This window comes from Trachemys scripta, chromosome 12, assembly GCF_013100865.1.
Source record: "Trachemys scripta elegans isolate TJP31775 chromosome 12, CAS_Tse_1.0, whole genome shotgun sequence".
Taxonomy (NCBI): Eukaryota; Metazoa; Chordata; order Testudines; family Emydidae; genus Trachemys; species Trachemys scripta.
Genome location: NC_048309.1, coordinates 42,955,882 through 42,975,687, shown reverse-complemented (window position 1 = coordinate 42,975,687; position 19,806 = coordinate 42,955,882). Strand labels below are relative to the sequence as shown.

The following is a 19,806-nucleotide window of genomic DNA, read 5'->3' as shown; positions in this document are numbered from 1 at the left end:
CTAATAGCTCATAAAAAAAAGAAGACCACAGGCACAGTTCAGTGACAAAGGCACATAGCCAGGTGTATTGCCTTCCAGGCACAGTCCTAACGCCCTGGCTCCGTGGTGACAGGTAAACTAACACGAGTGCCCAGTGACAAGGAGCAGTTCATTCAGCAGTGGGAATCTCTGTTGTCCCCAAGGCCACACAAAGGGGTAAGTTGAGGTACCCCTATTTTTATAGACTGAGACAAACAACTTACGTACCACCTTATGTGCTGCATGACACCTGCTTGTTACTTCCCCTTGTTTCTGATATCTTTGACAAAACATCCCTATACATTGTTCCATCAAACCATCTTATCTTGTACTAGATTGGGGTGTATTTCTACTAGCCTTCTGAAATGTATTTACATAAATATCTAGTGTATTATTGTTTTGCCAATTATATTATATTACTCTGGTTCACAGCCTTTGGTTCAGGCCTCAGGCCCTGCTCCAGGCCCCATGCTTCAAGTTTTCTCTCTCTCTACTATATTTGGATGTGGAGGGTGTGGATGAGGGGCACGGGTATAGGGAGAAAGGTTGTGGCTGTGGATGAGGTGTGGGTTGCAAATGAGAACTGGTGGCTGGCAAGCCTTCCATTGGTTGTTTGTGAAAAGTCTGTATTTTATTAGCTGATGTCAAGGCAGACGAATGCAGTGCTTACAAAGGCATGCAGCATGGAGGTCTGAAGCTGACCATTGTGGGATAAGAAATACGTGCACTGCCAGGGTTGCCAGGAGGTGGATTCTGTCCAATTCCTGGATCTCAAGGTACCATAAGGGTTCCGGCGGTGCAGTGCTCGGCGGGGGGCCGGCGCGGGGCCCGGCGCTTGGGGGGGGTTCCGGTGGCGTGGCGCTCGGCGGCGGGGGGGCTCGGCGGGGCGGCGCTTTTTATTGCTGCTTGGGGCAGCAAAAAAGTTCGAGCCGGCCCTGGCTGTGGGGAAACAGGGGGCGCAGCCGCTCCCCCCGAGCACATTTTCCAAAAGCTGCGCCTTTCCAGGCAGCCAGTACTAGGGTCCAGACTCAAAGTCCGGAACTGGGTTTTGCATGTGGCTGCTGGCTGGCTCTGGGCTCTGCACCGTTCTCCCCCTATCCCCAGCTCTGCTCTCTCGCTCCAGGGCTGCAGGCAGCTGGTTGCCTGGCTCCCCGGGGATGAGGAGGCGGCGCCCACCCACCCGCAGCTGCCCGGCTCCCTAAGCCGGGGTGGCCTCTGCCGGGAGGGGAAGGGGCGGCAGCGCAGCCTCCCAGCACAGCGGGGGGCTGAGGAGCAGCAGCCCCTGGTCCCCGGCAGCCCCATGCAGAGCTAAGCGGCCGCACGGCAGGGAAGGGGGCTCTGAAGCCCAGCTGGTGCCGGTAGAGAAGGAAGGAAAAGGGGGGGGGGATGTTTTTTTCTCATGGTCTCTCTTCAGCGGAGGGGGCTGAGAGAGCGGCAGAACCAGGAGGCAAAGAAGTGATATGTGAAAATAGAGTACTAGGTTAGTCATGCCCATTTTGAGCAAAATGCCTGGATTTTGGAAAGCAAATATTTATTTTTTTCTACCATACATAATTATATATAATGCATAATTGATGTGAGGACAAAATTTAATGATTATCCGACATTGTCTCATTACATCATTTTTATAGCACAGAAATTTAGAAGTCACCTATGGGTTTGGAGATTTTGCCTATTACATGTTTTAGATCCGAGTGTATTTTAAGGATGAAGTTCTATGTCTTTCAACAAGTAGGTTAAAAACAGGAGTCTTAATAGAACCTTAATTAGAGAGTGGAAATACTGGGCTCTAATCCTACAGTGAGAACCGTTTAGACCCCAAGGTGCACATACTTCTCATGGCAAGATTGGGGTAGTAAAGGGAAACCTTTTAGCTATAAAAACACCAGTTTGAAATTCAGTCACAATTCATTTGTTATTATTCATTATTTCTATTAAGATAGCACCTAGAAGGCCCAGCCTTGATTAGTGTCCCATTGTGCTAGGCATTGTACAAAACCACAGTAAGATACAGTCTCTGACCTGCATGTTTATAGTCTAAATAGACATGTCAGATAAAGAAAGGAAAGGAGGGGAAGTTACTTGCCCATGGTCAAACAGTAGGTCAGTGGCAGAACTGGGAACAGGATCTAGATCTTATCCATTGGCCTATACTGCCTTTTAGCACAGAAATGTAGGGCTATTCCCTCTATGTATTTAATAATGGGAAAATGTTGTTATAAGATTATTACAGCAGCCACAAGAGTGCTAGAACAATTTATATAGTGAGGATGCTGAGAGACATTGAGCGCCCTCCTGTACTTACCCACACACACACACAGTGCTGCGCCCGGGGCTGTGAAACTGTTCTTAGGGTACATCTACACTACAGCGGGGAGTCGATTTAAGATATGCAAATTCAGCTACGTGAATAGCGTAGCTGAATTCGACGTATTACAGCCGACTTACCCCGTTGTGAGGACGGCGGCAAAATCGACTTCTGCCGCTTTTTGTCGGCGGCGCTTACTACCACCTCCGCTGGTGGAGTTAGAGCGCCGATTCGGGGATCGATTGTCGCGTCCCGACGGGACGCGATAAATCGATCCCCGAGAGGTCGATTTCTACCCGCCGATTCAGGCGGGTAGTATAGACCAGGCCTTAGTGCAGCTTGTGAAGGAAAGAGGGGTAAAAGTGCTTTAAGGTGCCAGTTATGTCTCCTCAGTCTCACTGCTGACTAGCTGCAGACCCAGTGCTCAGAATTAAGCAGTGTTCTCAGAGCTACTGTACTCTATACTAGTTTTCAATTGCCTGCTAAATGCTTCAGCCATGTCACCTTTTCACTTAGCTATCTCCTGAATAGTGGTGACTGGGAATGGGCGGGGGAGGGGGGAGTGTAGCAGATGCCAATTTGAGGTGAATAGTCTCTTGGCCAGATTCTACTCGATTTATGGTGCTTTGTGCTATGGACTGGAGCAAAGTGGCTGGTGAATATCATTTGTGGGTAGTTTCATTGCATCTTCTCTTGGCCCCAGCTACTGTTCTCCCTTCTTGTTGCATTGATAGTGGGTGGGTGTGTCTCACCTTTTTTTAAAAACTCATATATGCTAGGGACAGTCTTGTCCTCTTCTCCTCTCCTGATGTCAGTGTAGATGCAGGCAGTGCAAAATGTACAGTCATATAGTATCTCACATGCAAAGCTGCATTTCACTGATCTGAGGTTTGAAGAACAATGTGGAACTAGCTATTTTACGGGATGTCTAGATTTCATTCCTGTAGTAACAAAGCTGGTGATAGGAAAGCAGGAAGAGGTTTGTTTTTTGTTGGTTGGGGGTGTGTGTGTACACAGCTTAAATTGGTTAAAAATCCTAATTTTCAGTACTCAGTGTTTCAAAAATGTTAGACTGCCAACCTGTGTCGTAGAGATGTCTTTTGTTTAAGTACAAATAAATATGTATAACGAATTTATAAGTATGTAGTAATTTGATATGTCGGATGCCGCCTTTTTTTATGTGTTCACTCCCCCTGATGTTAGAACCTGGCTACACCACTGTCACTGCTGCACTCCACTCCGCCGGCCACCCTGCCGGCCACTCACCACTTCATCAGCTACACTGCTGGTCCCTCGCCACCCTGACAGCCGCCCTGACGGCTACTCACTACTCTGCTCTGCACCCTCTGGGATGTATTGATGTCCCACCATGTAACACAGCTCTCAGTTATTTCAGCTGTTAGTCGGGGAGTCACATGGCTAGTGCAGGCTGGGCAGTCTCTTGCATCAGAGACACTGTCCCAAAGCCGGCCTAATGCTTAGGCCTGGTTACCAGTGATTTCAGCTCTATTGGTCTGCAACAAGACTCTCCATTGAGTCTCAATCAGCTCTGTTATTACACAGTGGAAACAGGAAGGGTCAAATGATGTCTAGGACCCCTAGGGAGTGCCCACACCACCAGGTACAAGTACTTGTCCCCACCCTCTCTCAACTCCCCTGGGCTTTGGTATCCATGTCCCCTGCCTAGTGAGTGAAGATTTGTTGTGATGGAGTCCCCCTGGTGCAACCTGGATTGTAGGACTGCTGAGCCCTCCAAATCCAACCACCTGGGCTGCCTATCACACTGTAATGCTGATGTCAAGCTACAAACCTCTGGCAAGCACTGCACTTATACAGCCATCCATGGGCAGGGACATGCCCAACTGAGTTACATGAATGATCTCCCAGCCACTCATGAACCATTAATAGAGAGGCTCCAGCCAGTTTCCCCCAGCTCACCAATCTTGCACCCCAGAGCTGTATTATCTGAAACTGGTCAGAAGCCTGGCCAGGGTAAGTTCATTACCTAGTTCACCACTTCATCAAAGGAAGTGGACATGCACCAGCCGTTGTAACCTGAGCTGAAATTTCCCCAGGCAATTCAACCAAAACACACTGTTTAGGTAAAACATAAAACAGATTTATTAACTACAGAAAGATAAACTTGAAGTGATTATAAGTAGCAAGCATAGAGATCAAAGTTGATAATCTAAGAAACAAAAATAAAGTTGCAGTCTAATTCTAATTGAAACAGACTAAGCAAGATTTGAATCAAGCAGTGTTTCACCCTGACAGATAGTACAGGCAGGTTACAGTTCCTCAGTACATAGACTAGGACTCTTCCACCCTGGGATGAAACTTCCCACTTCAAAGACTTTGTGTTCCAGACATGCTTCCTGGTGTTGAGATGGGAATGGAGGGGGGAGAGGTTTTCTCTGCATCTAGAGACAAGGCTATGGAGGGAGCATCTGACATCTGAGCTTGCTGGATCAAGTGAGCGATTTTTTTTATATTATCAGCAGCCAATCTTCCTTTAATAAAAGCAGCCTCATATGTGTGTACAATTGATGGGATGGTGATGTTTAATCGTGTTGCTAAATTTTCTGCAATTATATTTCAATCTGTGTTCAACAGCAATATGGGGCGGAAGTTGCCACAGTTGAAACCATCTTTGTTCCTCTTTAATATTCACGTAATTAAAGCAGTTCTCATGTCATGAGACATGGTTCCTTTTCGGAAAGTTTCAGTGAAAACGTTTCTACCAGTAAAGAGTAACAGCAAAGTGAGGGGCACAAAAATAGAAATGTTAAGAACATGAAGCCTTAAGATGGCTCTGTGTGATCAGGCAATCACTTTGATGGGGGTACATGGAAAAACTATAAGCACATAATAAACCATTACATGTTGTGTGGAAATGGATATGGCTACCATGATTTTATGGTACATAAGGGGTAAGGGCTGCACTATGGAGGTAAGGTGCATTCCCATGAAACACGCAGTGTTTATTGCAAATGGACAAAACAACTGACAATAAGACATGCTATTTAATTAAAATCCCATAGAGGCTCCAACAAGGAGCCACGATAGGTTTCATTTTCTTTTTCACATGGCTGTGTGCTTCGGATGCAAAAACCTACCCAGCACCAAGACAGATCAGTGAATATAAGAATGGAGCTTAACCATTAACACTCTCATCCAAAAGTTCTGTTTAGTCATGATGTAAAGTAATCGCTATTAGTAAGTAAAAACCCATATGGCAATGTTTTGTAAATGGAAAAAGAATAATTGCATTAAACCTAAGCAATTATATAAAACATTGCAAAGCCCTAGATTAAAAACAAATCCAACAAGTCTCGTAGGGTTACATCTATTGAAATTATTGTTGAGTAATATTTAGTTTATTAATATGCTAAGTGTTACATTTCACCAGTCTGTAGTCAGTGGCGTTTCGTCAGAAATGGTTACAAACCATTGACAGACGTTATGGACAAAAAAGGAAACTTAAATGCATGAGCCTGCCAAGGTGAGGCAGCAATGAAACCAAAGGCAGCTTGATGGAATTGGAAGGGGATTCAAGAGGGACTGGTGTGTCGCTCTGAAAGCAAACTGACAGAGAGCTGCTGTGGGAACATGACCAAGCATTTCAACAGAAGCTAGCAGCAGAACTACTTGATCCATTTCATAAGCCAGGCTTTCAGCCAGAATTAACATCAAAAGTACCATATTATGTGTTAGTATATAGGCCTGTTTGATAGCCTGAGATAGAATTTTGGGTTTGACTTTTTGATACTTTTATACTTTATACTAATATGTGTGAAGAACAAAAGACAAAGACACTGTGTGTTACATCTGCCCACAAGCAGATGGGGTGAAAAGAGATAAGAGATGGAACTAAAGTGTTACAGGGTATGGTGGGAGTGTTATTATGAGCATACACTGGAAGGCTGCCTGGCTCTTTTCTTAAGCCAAGGTAAAGCAACAAGTTAAGAGGGCAAGGGGGATGGGGGTCAGGCATAAAAATACTAAAAGCCAAAGCCTGGCCTTGGCCAGAGCACAACCTCACTTTTTATCCCTCCCATGGGATACAAAAGAGGTGGGATGAAGACCCCAGACCCACAGCCCCCAAAATGAAACATGACCATAAGTTGTAAGGGGTATCACTAGGGGCATGCACTGCAGGTATATTTGGACCTGCTAAAAAGGAGGACGTGGGAATAGGAAATGGGAATAGGAAATGAGGACGTGGGAATAGGAAATGGGAGGGGGACACAGGTAAGGCTCTGCAGTGTCAGAGCTGGGAACAGAACCCTGGGAAACAGACTCTGCTGGCGTGTAGATCTATGGATCTGCTTGCTTGGGACTAACCCCAATAAACATCACATTGCCTGCACTTTGGACTTCTGGTCTTCTGCTTTGTGTCTGCATGACAAGAACCAGGGGAGAGGGTGAAGGGAAAGCCTTCTAGCATTATGAAAGGCGGCAAAAAAATTAATAAAGAGCTTTTAACTATATGTACCATGCCCTATCCACCCAGTTACCTCCGTTAGTGACAATCCCCTGGGTTTTGATGTACAGGCCTAGATTCTTCTGGATCCCACCTCCAACTCACCAGGGTGTAACTTCCTTATTTTCTTCCCATATGAATTTATATGGCCATGCCTCCACCCCCCTCGCTCCTTCCTGGCAGGGTCACCAGGGCAGCTTGGGAGGAAAATTCGAACCACAGGATAAACCCTATTTACTATATAGTTGAAGACTCCCCAGAAATAGCACAGACACATACAATATATCCAATATAGTAATTATATTAAACAGGAGGAGAATGACTGAGAGACCGCCTGGGTGAGGACAAAGAATGGAAACTGGGGGTGCTTTTAGGGGGCCTGGGATCTATGGGGTACAGGGATGATTGGAGGGTGGGGAACAGCACAGGACGAACGTTCAGTAGAGGAACATCTCATCCCACTCTGTAACCTCAGGGATATTGGCCTTATCCATGACCCCCCAGTGCCTCCTCTTTGCCAGAGATGGTCCATATGGCTCCCTCCAGGGCAGGGGAGGGATAACTCAGTGGTTTGAGTGTTGGCCTGCTAAACCCAGGGTTGTGAGTTCAATCCTTGAGAGGGCCACCTAGGGATCTGGGGCAAAATCAGTACTTGGTCCTGCTAGTGAAGGCAGGGGGCTGCACTCAATGACCTTCCGGGGTCCCTGCCAGCTCTATGAGATAGGATATCTCCATATATTTAGCTGATAGCCCTGGCACAGCCAGCTTCGCATCTGGTCACTTGGTGGCATCCAGGAGAGAAAATGTCGTGGAAAAGCTGCCTCCTGCTGGCTTAGCCGTGGCTTGAGCAGAGTCAATGGTCCATGGCTGTGTCTGCGCCGGGTGATATGGCCCCTTACGGGCCCCTGCAGGGGAAGCCCAACCAGGAATTTACTCATCTGGAGACCCTGCCACCTGGGATTCGCTCCTGCCCCTTGGAGCAAGGGTGCTTGTGGATAGGGGTATGATCTGGTATACAAAACCCATGCTGGGATCGAAGGGGTCTGGTTGCAAGGAGCAGACCTACCCTGCAGCCTCCTGCAAAGGAGTCAGAAATACCTCCTGGGGGGCAGGGACACTATTCACTAGACCACCCAGCCCAACCAAGGACCCTACTATGGGGGCAATGGGAATTACATTGGTGGGTGGCTTCCCACAGCCATGACCCTTATATCCAGCTAGGCCTCAGCACAGAGCCCCTGGGATCACATGGTAAGCAGGGCTAGGCTGGCTTGACTTGACTGGGAGACCAAGTGCTGCGGGGTAGGAGCTCAGTCCTAGGGAGCACTCTGCTGCAGTGGGTGGGGAGGGGGCTCAGAGAGGCACTGGGGGCATCACTCACCTTGCCTCCTTCTCAGGTACCAGCCCAGGGCCCCAATGCCCAGCACAGTGAGGATGCAGCCAGCAACGATCAATGAGACACGAGCTTGGCCCATGGCCTGGGAATCTGGAAATGCCCCAAGACACACTGAGCCATGGGTCCCCCAAAATCCCTTCCACCCTTCCCCTCCCTGGGGCCTGCCCATCGACTCCATGCCCGAGAATCCTAAACTAGCAACCTCCCTTTCCCAGCCAGTCTGGCCATCTCAGCCACCCATCCCCCATGTGGCTATCCTGCAGCTAGAAACCTCATTTACTGTCTCCCCTAGCTCTCTGTGAGCCCCCCCTTATCCCCTCTCTGGTTTTCCCTCCCCTCTGAGCCCCCCAAAACATGTGTCCCCTTCCCCCTAAGACATCTCTCTAACTATCCCCTGATGACCCCCAAAACTCCAGCTCTGCATTTCCCACCTCCCTCATCGCCCCTGCTCCTCCACCATAGCCCTCCCCACAGTAGGAGGAACCCCATTCCAAGCCTCTTCCCACTGTTCTGCCACTCTGCCCCCCCCAGTACTTACCCCAGGTCACCCTCAGGGGGTCACTCCCCAGGGTGATATGTCTCACCACACACACATGCTCAGTGGGGCTGACCCCCTCCTGCCCCAGCTCGATGGACACCTGGATCTGGAAGGTGGGGTCTCCATTTGGCTGGATCCCACTGGTCAGCTGCTCCCCCTGGGCCACCTGGCCCCCCCGCTCCCAGGTCACCTCGATGTCGCGGGGATAGAACCCTGTCACGTGGCAGATGAGGCGTCGCGGCCGGTCCTGGGTCCCTGGGACAAGGGCCACACGCGCTGTGGGTTGGGCTGAGGGCAGGGGGAAAAAGGGTTATTAATCACAGGGAATGGGATAGCAGGGGCTGCGGGTCAGGAATTGAGGGGCATCAGCAGAGATGTCACCTGTCTTCTGAGCAGTGAATGGCGCAGAGCTTTCAATCCAGAACTTGCATCGCTGGGGTGTGAACAGTTTCATCACACCAAAAGTCTCCCCTTCGCGGTTCCAGCGCTCCGCCACTCGCCAGGCTGCTGGGTGCACCGAGAACCAGCGGTTCTGGTCGGACTGGTACCGCAGCACGTCCTCCCCATTGAGGGAATATCTGGTGATGGCTTGGGCAGCACCGGTGGCATCGTCCAGTTCACAGATCTTCAGGACCTGCATGTAGTAGGGTTCTGGGGGCAGAATGGCTGCGTGAGCAACTGGGCATGGAATTGCCACCAGGGGGCAGAGTGGGGCTGAAATTCTTTCATGCATGGAACCCAGGAGTTCTGACTTCCTGTCGCCCCCCTCCCCCCAACATGCAACCCACCAGACTCTACACTTCTCCCAGAGTTTGGGATGGTACTGAGGAGTCCTGCCCCTACCACTCTGCTCTAACCACCAGAGCACTCCCCTCCCAAAGCTGGGACAGAACCTAGGAGTCCCAGCTCCCAACTTGCCCTGTTCTAACCACTATTCCTCTGGGAGAGCAGGAATACAACCCCAGAGTCCTGGCTCCCAGCATCCCTCCTTCCACTACATATAAGGGAAATCACTCCCCTCTGGTGTCCTCTCCCAGCTCCCTTCCACCTCCTTTGAGCCGCCCACCCTCCCTTTCCTGAGTCAAGTGGAATGCTGGGGCTGAAGGACTCACCTGTTTTGGGGGAGCTGGTGTTCATTTCACGCACCAGGGCCTGGTACTCAGTCTCCACCCAGGAGTCCCACACTGGGCACCGAGCACTGCGCATGCTCCAGAACTGGTGGCTGTTCTTGTCCCCTGGGGTGTAGCCATGGCGAGGAGCCAGCTTGCCGGTGTCGCTGTCATAGGCTGAGAGCACCAGGTCATTCATCGTCTCCACACTCAGCCGCCTGGGCAGCCCAGGGGCCGCCTGTGGGGAGATGAGCTGGAGATAGGAGAGGCGGTGAACCCCTGTAGTAAGGAGAGCATCTGTGATGAGAATGGGATCCAGACATGTGGGACACAATCCCAACGGACCCCTGCAGCACCCAGCCCCAGGGGAAAGAGACTGGGATGGGGAATGGAACCCAGGCGTTGGCAGAACAGAGGTCACTTACCAGCACAGGCAACAGAGCAGAGACACATAAGCCAGAAGGACACTGAGACAGGTTTGGCCTGAGGCGCCATCACCCTGGAGGGGACAGGGCGGCAGCTCTGCAGGTTGAGGCCTGGGGCCACCCCTCTCTGTGCTGAGCTCTCTGCTGCTCTGACAGGAAACACAAGAGGGGAAACTCAGACCCACAAGCTGAGAAAATTCAACAGAGACAAATCAACCGTCTGTTCCCCGCACTTCTTGCTGCGTCACAGGAAGCCTCGCTCCCCACCAGCACAATAGAGACTGAATAACTCCTGTTGCTTGTTCCAGTTGAATCTGTTATAACACGTGTTTACTTTATGGGGAAGTTTTCTATGAGCACAGCAGAAGAGTCATCAGGTGACCCAACCCACAGCAGTTGAAATGGGTAGGGACTATCCAGAGACAGAAGACTTGTGGGTGGTGTGGCTAAGTGTAAAAGGCTGGAATGTCACACTGTTCAGGCTGCTGGAGCTGTGCCAGCTGCTCAGTTCTTCTATCCCGGAAGCTCCAGTGGTATCAACACTGCCAGCAGTCCCGTATTACAAGGGACGTCCCTTATTTAAATAGAAAATTGCATGTCCCATACTCGATCAGTACGGGACGCCTTTTATCCTATATTTCAACAGCAGAGAGCCACTACACATGGGTGAATCTTTCCACTCATCTCCGGACCCTGGCCCTTCGGTGCTGTGCCAGGAAAGCAGATAGGGCCATGCTCAAGCCCTTGAGTGCAACCCCATCTGCTTTCTGTGAGCAGGTTCTGTATGGCAGGGCGAGTGAACAGGGCTGTGCGCCCTGGAGCTACACTGAAGGGCCAGGGTCAAGAAGGGGATCTGTCTGACAGGGGGGTCAGTATTCCCAGGGTGTAGCATCCCCGCACACAGAGACTCTGCCAGCGTCCCCAGCAAAGGAGCATAACTGCTGGTTGGTGGCTGCTGCAGCTGCAGCCTCGGGGAGCGAGACGGGCAGGGAGCCTGGTCCTGGCAGCCAAGACCACCGTCAGTGCTGCAAAAAGCAGCAAGAAACAGCCCTGGCAAATGTAGGTGATCCTGCTTGGTATTATTATGATAATGATATCGGGAGGAGGGGTGAGACAGGGGTGACAAGAAAACAGTCCCTTATTTTTGAAATACAATCTTGTCACCCCAAATGCTAGCAGACCAGGCAGCTTGCGAATTCAGCAGACCTCGATGTTGCTCATAAAGAAAGACCACAGGCACGGTTTGGTGACAAAGGCATTTGGCCAGGTGTATTGCCCTCAAGGCACAGTCCTAGCGCCCTAACTCAGTGCCGACAGGTACACTGATACATGAGTGCCCAGCGGCAAGGAAGGGCTCAATCAGTGACAGTCTCTGCTGTCCCCCAGGCCACACAAAGGGGTAAGTTGAGGTACCCCAACATTTATAGCATGAGACAAACAACTTACGTACCACCTTATGTGCTGCATGACACCTGCTTGTTACTTCCCCTTGTTCCTGATATCTTAGACAAAACATCCCTATTCATTGTTCCATCAAACCACCTTATCTTGTACTAGATTGAGCCTTCTAAAATGTATTTATATAAATATCTAGTAAATCAGTGGGTCTCAAACTTTAGAGACCCGTGAACCCCTATTTTTATTTAAAATTTTCTGGGAACCCCCAAGTCCCCCTGCTCAGCCCTTGCCCCACCCCTTTCCCCGGGGCCATGCCCCTGGCCCACCCCTTCTCGGAGACCCTACCCCCCACTCAGTCCATCCCCCCTCACTCCATCGCTCACTCTCCCCCATGCTCACTCACTTTCACCAGGCTGGGGCTGGGGGTTTGGGTGTAGGAGAGGGTGAGGGGTGCGGGGTCTGGGAGGGAGTTGGGTACAGGAAGGGGTGAGGGCTGTGGGCTGAGGCAGGGTGTTGGGGTGCAGGAGAGGGTGCAGGCTCTGGGCTGGGGCAGGGGATTGGGGTGCGGGAGGGAGTGAGAGGGACAGCGCTTACCTCAGGCAGCTCCCGAAAGCAACTGGCAGAAGCTCCTAGGTGGGGAGGCCAGGGGGTCTCTGCGAGCTACCCCTGTCCACAGGCACCGCCCGCGCAGCTCCCATTGGCTACAGTTTCCAGCCAATGGGAGCTGCAGAGTCAGCGCTTGGGGCGGGGGCAGCGCGAGGAGATCCCCTGTCCCCCGCATCCCAGGGGCTGAAGGGACGTGCCTGTCGCTTCCAGGAGTGGTGGGGAGCCAAGACAGGTAAGCCTGTTCCCCAGTGTGCTGGAGGCATGCCTAGGAGGGAGGGGGATGAGTTTCTCAGTGGGACCTGCAGACACCCTGGAGTCCCTTTGGGGACCTCCATGGGTCTGCGGACCCCAGTTTGAAAAATGCTGTAGTATATTATTTTGTCAAAGCCAAGCTACTCTGGTTCACAGCCTTTGGCTCACACCTCAGGTCCTGCACCAGGCCCCATGCTCCAGGCTCTCTCTCCCTGCTACAGTTGGGTGTGGAGGGTGGTGATGGGGGGCACAGGTATAGGGAGAGGGGTTGTGGCTGTAGATGAGGTGTGGGCAAATGAGGCCAGGTGGTTGGCAAGCCATGCATTGGTCGTTCATGAAAAATCTGTATTTTACTAGCTGATGTCAAGGCAAGTGAATGTGGTGCTTTCAAATACAAGCAGCATGGAGGTTTGGAGCTGACAGCGTGGGCAACCTGACCACTGTGGGATAAGAAATACGTGCACTACCAGAGTTGCCAGGAGGTGGATTCTGGCCAATACCTGGATCCCAAGCTAGCATAAGCTTGTAGGAAAGGAAGGAGTGGGCCATGAGAAGGTGATTCCTGACAACAAACTGCTCTGGGTGGAGAGAGGTGGCCTGTGCTCGCATCACATTTCACGCACCCTGCACCATCTAGAGGTTATGATCTATATATAAAAGAAGAGAGGGAACCAAATGCCATCGCTAAGCTTTTTTCAACCTCAAACCTGGCCAGTGTGTTTACAGAGCTACTGGAGGGGAATCATATTACAATAGGGTGCATTTGGAATGCTAGATAATATAGATACAAATCTGGCCACCTCATACCTCCAGTTGCCCAATATTTTTAAACAGTCTTCTGTGACAAATGAGGCTGTCTTTTATCCCATATCAATTCCATCAGAGGCCATTTTTTTGAGCAAAGAGCAAGGGACAGACCTTCAAAGGCAATAGGCTAATGAGATAAATCATTCTTGGACAGATATTCATGTTGACTGTTTCTATCCTCCCCAGTAAGGATAAAAGGAGGAGATACCACCTCTCTACATCTTTGGACATTTCTTTTAGTATATAGGACAACTTTTAACACATCAGCAAGTTAGTTCCTTGCATACTTGCAATGGAAAATGCTGAAAATAAGAAGGATTTGGTCTTTTGGTTAAATCCATAGCTTCTGATTTATTCTAGTTAATGCACAAATGAGAGATCTTTCCAAAAATATCAACTATATTCAATAACAATGGGATTGATGAGGATAGATTCTTCAACAGTACAAAAATGTTATTGGAATATAAACTGATTTTGTATTCTTTCCTGTTTATAGTCACACCTTCAGTGGCTGAGAACTGAGGTATGTACACTGCCAGTGGTTCAAAAGTGAGATTAAAAAGGAGTGAGAGGGGACAGACTTGTCATGTCTCTCTTTCTAGCTGAACAGGGGAGAAATAATTGTTTTGAAAACGATGTGCAGGAAGAGTTTTATAATACTGTGACCTAATTCAGGAATGTTGATCCTAATCCAAACTTTTTAGGACAGCCATTCAATAAGGTCACTCAACCCTATCAAACGCTTTCTCTGTATCTAGAGATGAGGTTATGAAGGGTATATGTGACATCTGAGTTTGCTGGATCAAGTGAGCAATTTTTCTAGTATCATCAGCAGCCAATTTTCTTTTAATGAAACCAACCTGATCTGTGCATAATTGATGGTATGATGATATTCAATCATGTCGCTAACATTTTTGTAATTATGTTGCTATCTGTATTCAATAGGGATATGGGGCGGAGCTCGCCACAGTTGCAACCATCTTTGTTCATCTGTAAGACTAAAGTAATTAAAGCAGTCCTCATGCCACGAGACATGGTTCCTTTTTGGAAAGTTTCAATGAAGAGCTTCCTCCCAGTAAGGAGTAAGAGCAAAGTGGAATTGCATAAATAGAAACGTTAATAGCATGAAGCCTTAAGGTGTGTCTCTAAGTGATCAGAAAATCACTTTGATAGAGGTTTATGGAAAAACTATAAGCACAAAACAGTTACACTTCATGTGAAAATGAATATGGTGCAACCCTTCTGCCAGTTGGAGTCAGCAGTAACAAGAGCCAGGTTCAATACCTAGGGGTTCCTTTTCAATAATACAACACAAAACCGTCTTGAACCCCCACCAAGTAACCTGGGATTATTACACAGCACCCATTCGGTGCCTATAGAGGTAATACTTCCCCTCTTGCAAGAACAGAGTCTGAGTGTAGAAAAGAAACTTTTAATAAAAAGGGAGAAGATAACTCAGCATTAACTTGGGAAAATGCCACAAGTAGGAGTTGAAAGAATAAAACCACGAGCAAAACATCCACCCTAGAGTACGTTGGGCAGCGTCCTTTTGCCTCAAGTTCTTACGTCCAGCAACCGAATGTTGCTTTAACATGCCCCTCCCTCCAGTGCACTCCACTCACAGTTGTTCTCCATAGTCAGTGAAGACCCAGAGTTCAAAGGTGCCTCTGTGGAGTTCACTTCCTACCCCGGTGGGGGGGCACCTTGATTCCTCCTCTGTCCAGGGAATCACTCCAGTATTAGCCATTCTGCCCAATGCTCACTGCTCAACCCCACCGGTTGCCCTGCCGGTCACTTGCCGCTGCACTCCACTCCGCCGGCCACCCTGATGGCCACTCACCAGCTACCCTGCTGGTCCCTCGCCACCCTGATGGCTGCTCTGTCAGCTACCCACCTCTTTGTTCTGATTTGCACCCTCTAGATGTATTGATGTCCCACCACGTAACACAGCTCTCAGTGATTTCAACTGCTAGTGGGGGAGTCTCATGGCTAGTGCAGACTGGGAAGTCTCTTGCATCAGAGTCACTGTCCCAAAGCCGGCCTAATGCTTAGGTCTGGTTATCAGTCATTTCAGCCCTATTGGTCTGCAACAAGATTCTTCATTGAGTCTCAATCAGCTCTGTTATTACACAGTGGGGAGAGGAAGGGTCAAATGATGTCTAGGACCCTTAGGGAGGGCCCACACCACCCCGTATAAGTACTTGTCCCCACCCACTCTCAGCTCCACTGGGCTGTGGCACCCATGCCCCTTGCCTAGCGGATGCAGTTTAGTTGAGGGTGAGTCCTTCAGTCAGGGTATGACAGCCTGGATTGTGGGACTGCTGAGGCATCCAAAGCCAACAACCTGAGCTGCCTCTCACACTGTGATGCTGAGGTCAAGCTACAAACCTCTGACAGGCCCTGCACTTACACAGACATACACAGGCAGGGACACACCCAACTGAGTTACATGAATGATCTCCCAGCCACTCATGAACCATTAATAGAGACGCTTCAGCCAGTTTCCCCCAACTCACCAGTCTTGCACCCCAGAACTGTACCATCTGACACTGGTCAGAAGCCTGGCCAGGGTAAGCTCATTACCTAGTTCACCACTTCGTCAACAGAAGTGAACATGCACCAGCCTTTGTAATCTGAGCTGGGATTCCCCAAGCACTTCAACCAAAACACACTGATGTAGCTAAAATATAATACAGATTCATTAACTACAAAAAGATAGACTTTAAATTATTATAAGTCACAAGCATCGAGATCACAGTTGGTTACCTAAGAAACAAAAATAAATGTGCAGTCTAATTCTAATTGAAAGAGACTAACCAAGATTTGAACCAAGCACCCTAACAGATGGTACAAGCAGGTTACATTCCCTCAATACACAGGCTAGGACAACCTCCAGGCTGGCACCAAACTTCCCCAGTTCAAAGTCTTTCTCTTCCAGACGTGCTTCCAGGTGCTAAGATGGGGGTGGAGGGAGAGAGGCCAAATGATGATGTCATTCTCCCTCTTTTATACTTTCTTCCAGCTTGCTGGAAAGATCTTTTCTGTGACTTGGTTAGTCCACCCCCATGGCGTACATGCCTTCTCTGAGAAGACTCTGGGAGAGTGAATTGGGTGTTGATGAGCCATTAATGCCCATCTGGCTGGTGATGGCTACTCCTTTGTTGTAACTGAAAGGCTGGCTGTGGGTGTTCACAACCTCACAACATATTTCAGTGACAGATAGAGCAATGCTTCATAACTCCACATACAATGATAGCACACACAATCAATCCAACAGGATATTAATGTTCAACAGATCAAGACTTTTGAAATGATACCTCACACGGCATACTCTGTATGACACATATCATAATTTTATGACAGTGGTGAATATGGGGGTTTCAGGGTGCTATTTTGAGGTACAGAGTGTCACACAGGGTATGCCATGCACAGTTCTGCTGCCCTTGATTCACACAACAAAGAAAACAACCTTTAGTTCCCCCGCCCCCAATAACAAAGTGACTTGTGATCCAACATCATTTGGGCAAAGCAGCTCCTTCGTACTGAGGATGTAGGTAGGGTAGGTGTGTTCATGCAAACAAGGTTGGCTCCTGAAGTCCAGCTCATCACTAGATGTCAGGGGAGAACTCATTCAGACCCTACTGTGATGGGTTGGATCACAGAAACCCCCCTGGGAGCTGCCACCTAATGTACCAAGACTACCCCTGTTTCTGTTTTCCCTGCCAACTCAGGACTCCAGCACCCTGTCTTGCTGAGCCAGACACTCCCGTCTGCTCCAAGACAGACCCAGGGTTTGAATTACTTGCCCCAAAGCTGCAGGTTTACCTGAAAACAGCTACCAGAAGTGTGCTTGTATTTAGCACTCAGATGCCCAACTCCCAATGGGGTCTAAACCCAAATAAATCCATTTTACCCTGTATAAAGCTTATACGGGGTAAACTCATCAATTGTTCACCCTCTATAACACTGATAGAGAGATATGCACAGTTGTTTGCTCCCCCAGGTATTAATACATACTCTGAGTTAATTAATAAGTAAAAAGTGATTTTATTAAATACAGACAGTAGGATTTAAGTGGTTCCAAGTAGTAACAGACAGAACAAAGTAAGTCACCAAGCAAAATAAAATAATCAAACTGAATACAGATAATCTCACCCTTAGAGATGCTTCAGTAAGCTTTTTCTCAGACTGGACACCTTCCAGGCCTGGGCACAATTCTTTCCCCTGGTACAGCTCTTGTTCCAGCTCATGTGTTAGCTAGGGGATTCTTCATGATGGCTTCTCCTCTCACCCCATTTGTTCTGTTCCACCCCTTTACATATCTTTTGCATAAGGCGGGAACCCTTTGTCCCTCTGGGTTCCCCCCCCCCCGCACTGGAAAAGCACCAGGTTAAAGATGGATTCCAGTTCAGGTGACATGATCATGTCACTGCAAGACTTCATTACCCACTTGCCAGCACACCCATATACAGGAAGACTCACAGGTAAAACACAGCCATCTGCAGACAATGGTCCTGGTTAATGGGAGTCATCAAGATTCCAAACCACCATTAATGGCCCACACTTTGCATAATTACAATAGGCCCTCAGAGTTGTATTTTATATTTCTAGTTTTAGATACAAGAGTGGTACATTTATACAAATACGATGATCACACTCAGTAGATTATAAGCTTTGTAATGATACCTTACAAGAGACCTTTTGCATGAAGCACATTCCAGTTACATTATATTCACTTATTATCATGTTTTTATAAAACTATTCCAGTTACATTATATTCACTTATTGTCATGTTTTTATAAAACCATATAGACTGCACAACATCACATCTACATCGGCTAACGTGAGTTTATGGCACATAAAGGGTAAGGGTTGCTTTATAAAAGGAAGGTGCATTCCCATGAAACATGGAGTGTTTATCGCAATGTACAAAACGACTGTCAATAAGACATGCTATTTAATTAAAAACCCAAAGAGGCTCCAACAAGGAGCCACAATAGCTTGCATTTTCTTTTTCACATGGCTGTGCGCTTTGGATGCAAAAACCAGCCCGGCACCAAGACACATCAGTGAATATAGAAATGGAGTGTCACCATTAACACTCTCATCCAAAAGTTCTGTTTAGCCGTGGTGTCAAGTAAATGTTGTTAGCAAGTAAAAACCTATATGGTAATGGTATGAAAATGGAAAAAGAATAATTGTATTAAAACTAAGCAATTGTATAAAAGATTGAAATGCCCTTGATTAAAAACAAATCCAACAAGTAGCGTAGAGTTACATCTATTGAAAAGATTGTTTCACAATGTTTAGTTTATTAACATGCCCCAGTGAATGGGGTTTGGTCAAAAATGGTTCCAAGCTATTGAGAGACATTATGGACAAATAAGGAAACTTTTAAAATGTGTGAGCCTGCCAAGGTGGAGCAGCAATGAAACCGAAGGCAGCTTGGAGGAATCGGCTCGGTGACAGATTTTTGGACTGGTGTGTCGCTCTGAAAGCAAGCTGACAGAGAGACACTATGGGAACAAGACCAAGCATTTCAACAGGAGCTAGCAGCAGAACTACTTGTGTTTTCTTTTTCACATGGCTGTGCGCTTTGGACACAAAAGCCAACCGGCACCAAGACATATCAGTGAATATAAGAAATGGAGCTTCATGGCATTAGTAAGTAAAAACCTGTATGGTAATGATATGAAAATGGAAAAAGTATAATTGTATTAAAACTAAGCAATTGTATAAAAGATTGAAATGCCCTCGATTAAAAACAAATCCAACAAGTAGCTTAGGGTTACATTGTGACAGATTTAGGTTACCAATCTGCCTGAGGCATCAGGTGATTAGGCAGAGGCCGCAGGATCATTAGGGGAGGGGATGAAGAAGCACACCAAGTGACTACATTTTAAAGCTTTATTAAGCAAATAACCGTGGTGAGCGCTGGGTTCGTCCCACGTTGCTCAAAGGAAGAAGGAGAGCGTTAGTGCCCAAGCCTGTGAGTGGTGGGTTCTCCCCACATTACTCAAAGAAGTGAAGAAAGCGTTAGTGCCCGAGCCCTCACCTGAGACTGGGATGGGAATGGGACCCAGGCATCCGGGACAGCGACCCGAGGGGGCCCTGCAGCGCCCAGCCCTGGGGGAGAGGGACTGGGATGGGAATGGGACCCAGGTCTCCGGGAGAACAGGGGTCACTTACCAGCCAAGGCGACAGAGCAGAGAGACAGGAGCCAGAAGGATGCCACAATAGGTTTTACCCAAGGAGCCATCGCCCTGGAGGGGTCAGAACGGCAGCTCTATAGGGTGAGACTGGGAGCCAGGAGCTGGAGAGGGTAGAGCCGCCGCCGCCCCTCCCTGTGCTGAGCTCTCTGCTGCTCTGATGCCTGAGGGGAAACCCAGAGCCACAAACGGAGCAAACTTCAAGAAAGAGAAACCAACTGTCCCTTCCCCCCGCTGAGTCACAGGTCAGCGAGTTG

General features: G+C 48.5%; 1 protein-coding gene across 5 annotated transcripts; it reads right to left on the bottom strand.

Moving 5' to 3' along the window:
• Positions 1–7,092: 7,092 nt before the first annotated feature.
• On the bottom strand, positions 7,093–19,782 carry LOC117885995 (DLA class II histocompatibility antigen, DR-1 beta chain-like). Of its 5 annotated transcripts, XM_034787602.1 has the most exons (7): positions 19,530–19,782; positions 10,278–10,421; positions 9,856–10,131; positions 9,125–9,394; positions 8,744–9,031; positions 8,191–8,295; positions 7,093–7,714 (listed from the first exon to the last, which is right to left on the bottom strand). In XM_034787602.1, the coding sequence occupies exons 1-7, from the start codon at positions 19,597–19,599 to the stop codon at positions 7,587–7,589; spliced, it is 1,281 nt and encodes a 426-aa protein (XP_034643493.1). In that variant the 5' UTR covers positions 19,600–19,782; the 3' UTR covers positions 7,093–7,586. The 5 variants fall into 5 exon arrangements, with proteins under 5 accessions (XP_034643493.1, XP_034643494.1, XP_034643498.1 ...); XM_034787603.1 differs by lacking the exon at positions 10,278–10,421; XM_034787607.1 differs by lacking the exon at positions 10,278–10,421 and having other exon boundaries at positions 9,856–10,105.
• Positions 19,783–19,806: the final 24 nt, after the last annotated feature.

Coding starts and splice junctions, on each gene's coding strand:
- LOC117885995 (XM_034787602.1), bottom strand. CDS start 19,599: ATGGCTCCTTGGGTAAAACCTATTGTGGCATCCTTCTGGCTCCTGTCT. Junction 9,395..9,855: donor CACCAGCTCCCCCAAAACAG/GTGAGTCCTTCA, acceptor TTCTGCCCCCAG/AACCCTACTACATGCAGGTC. Junction 7,715..8,190: donor GTACCTGAGAAGGAGGCAAG/GTGAGTGATGCC, acceptor CTTCCCCTGCAG/GGGCCCGTAAGGGGCCATAT.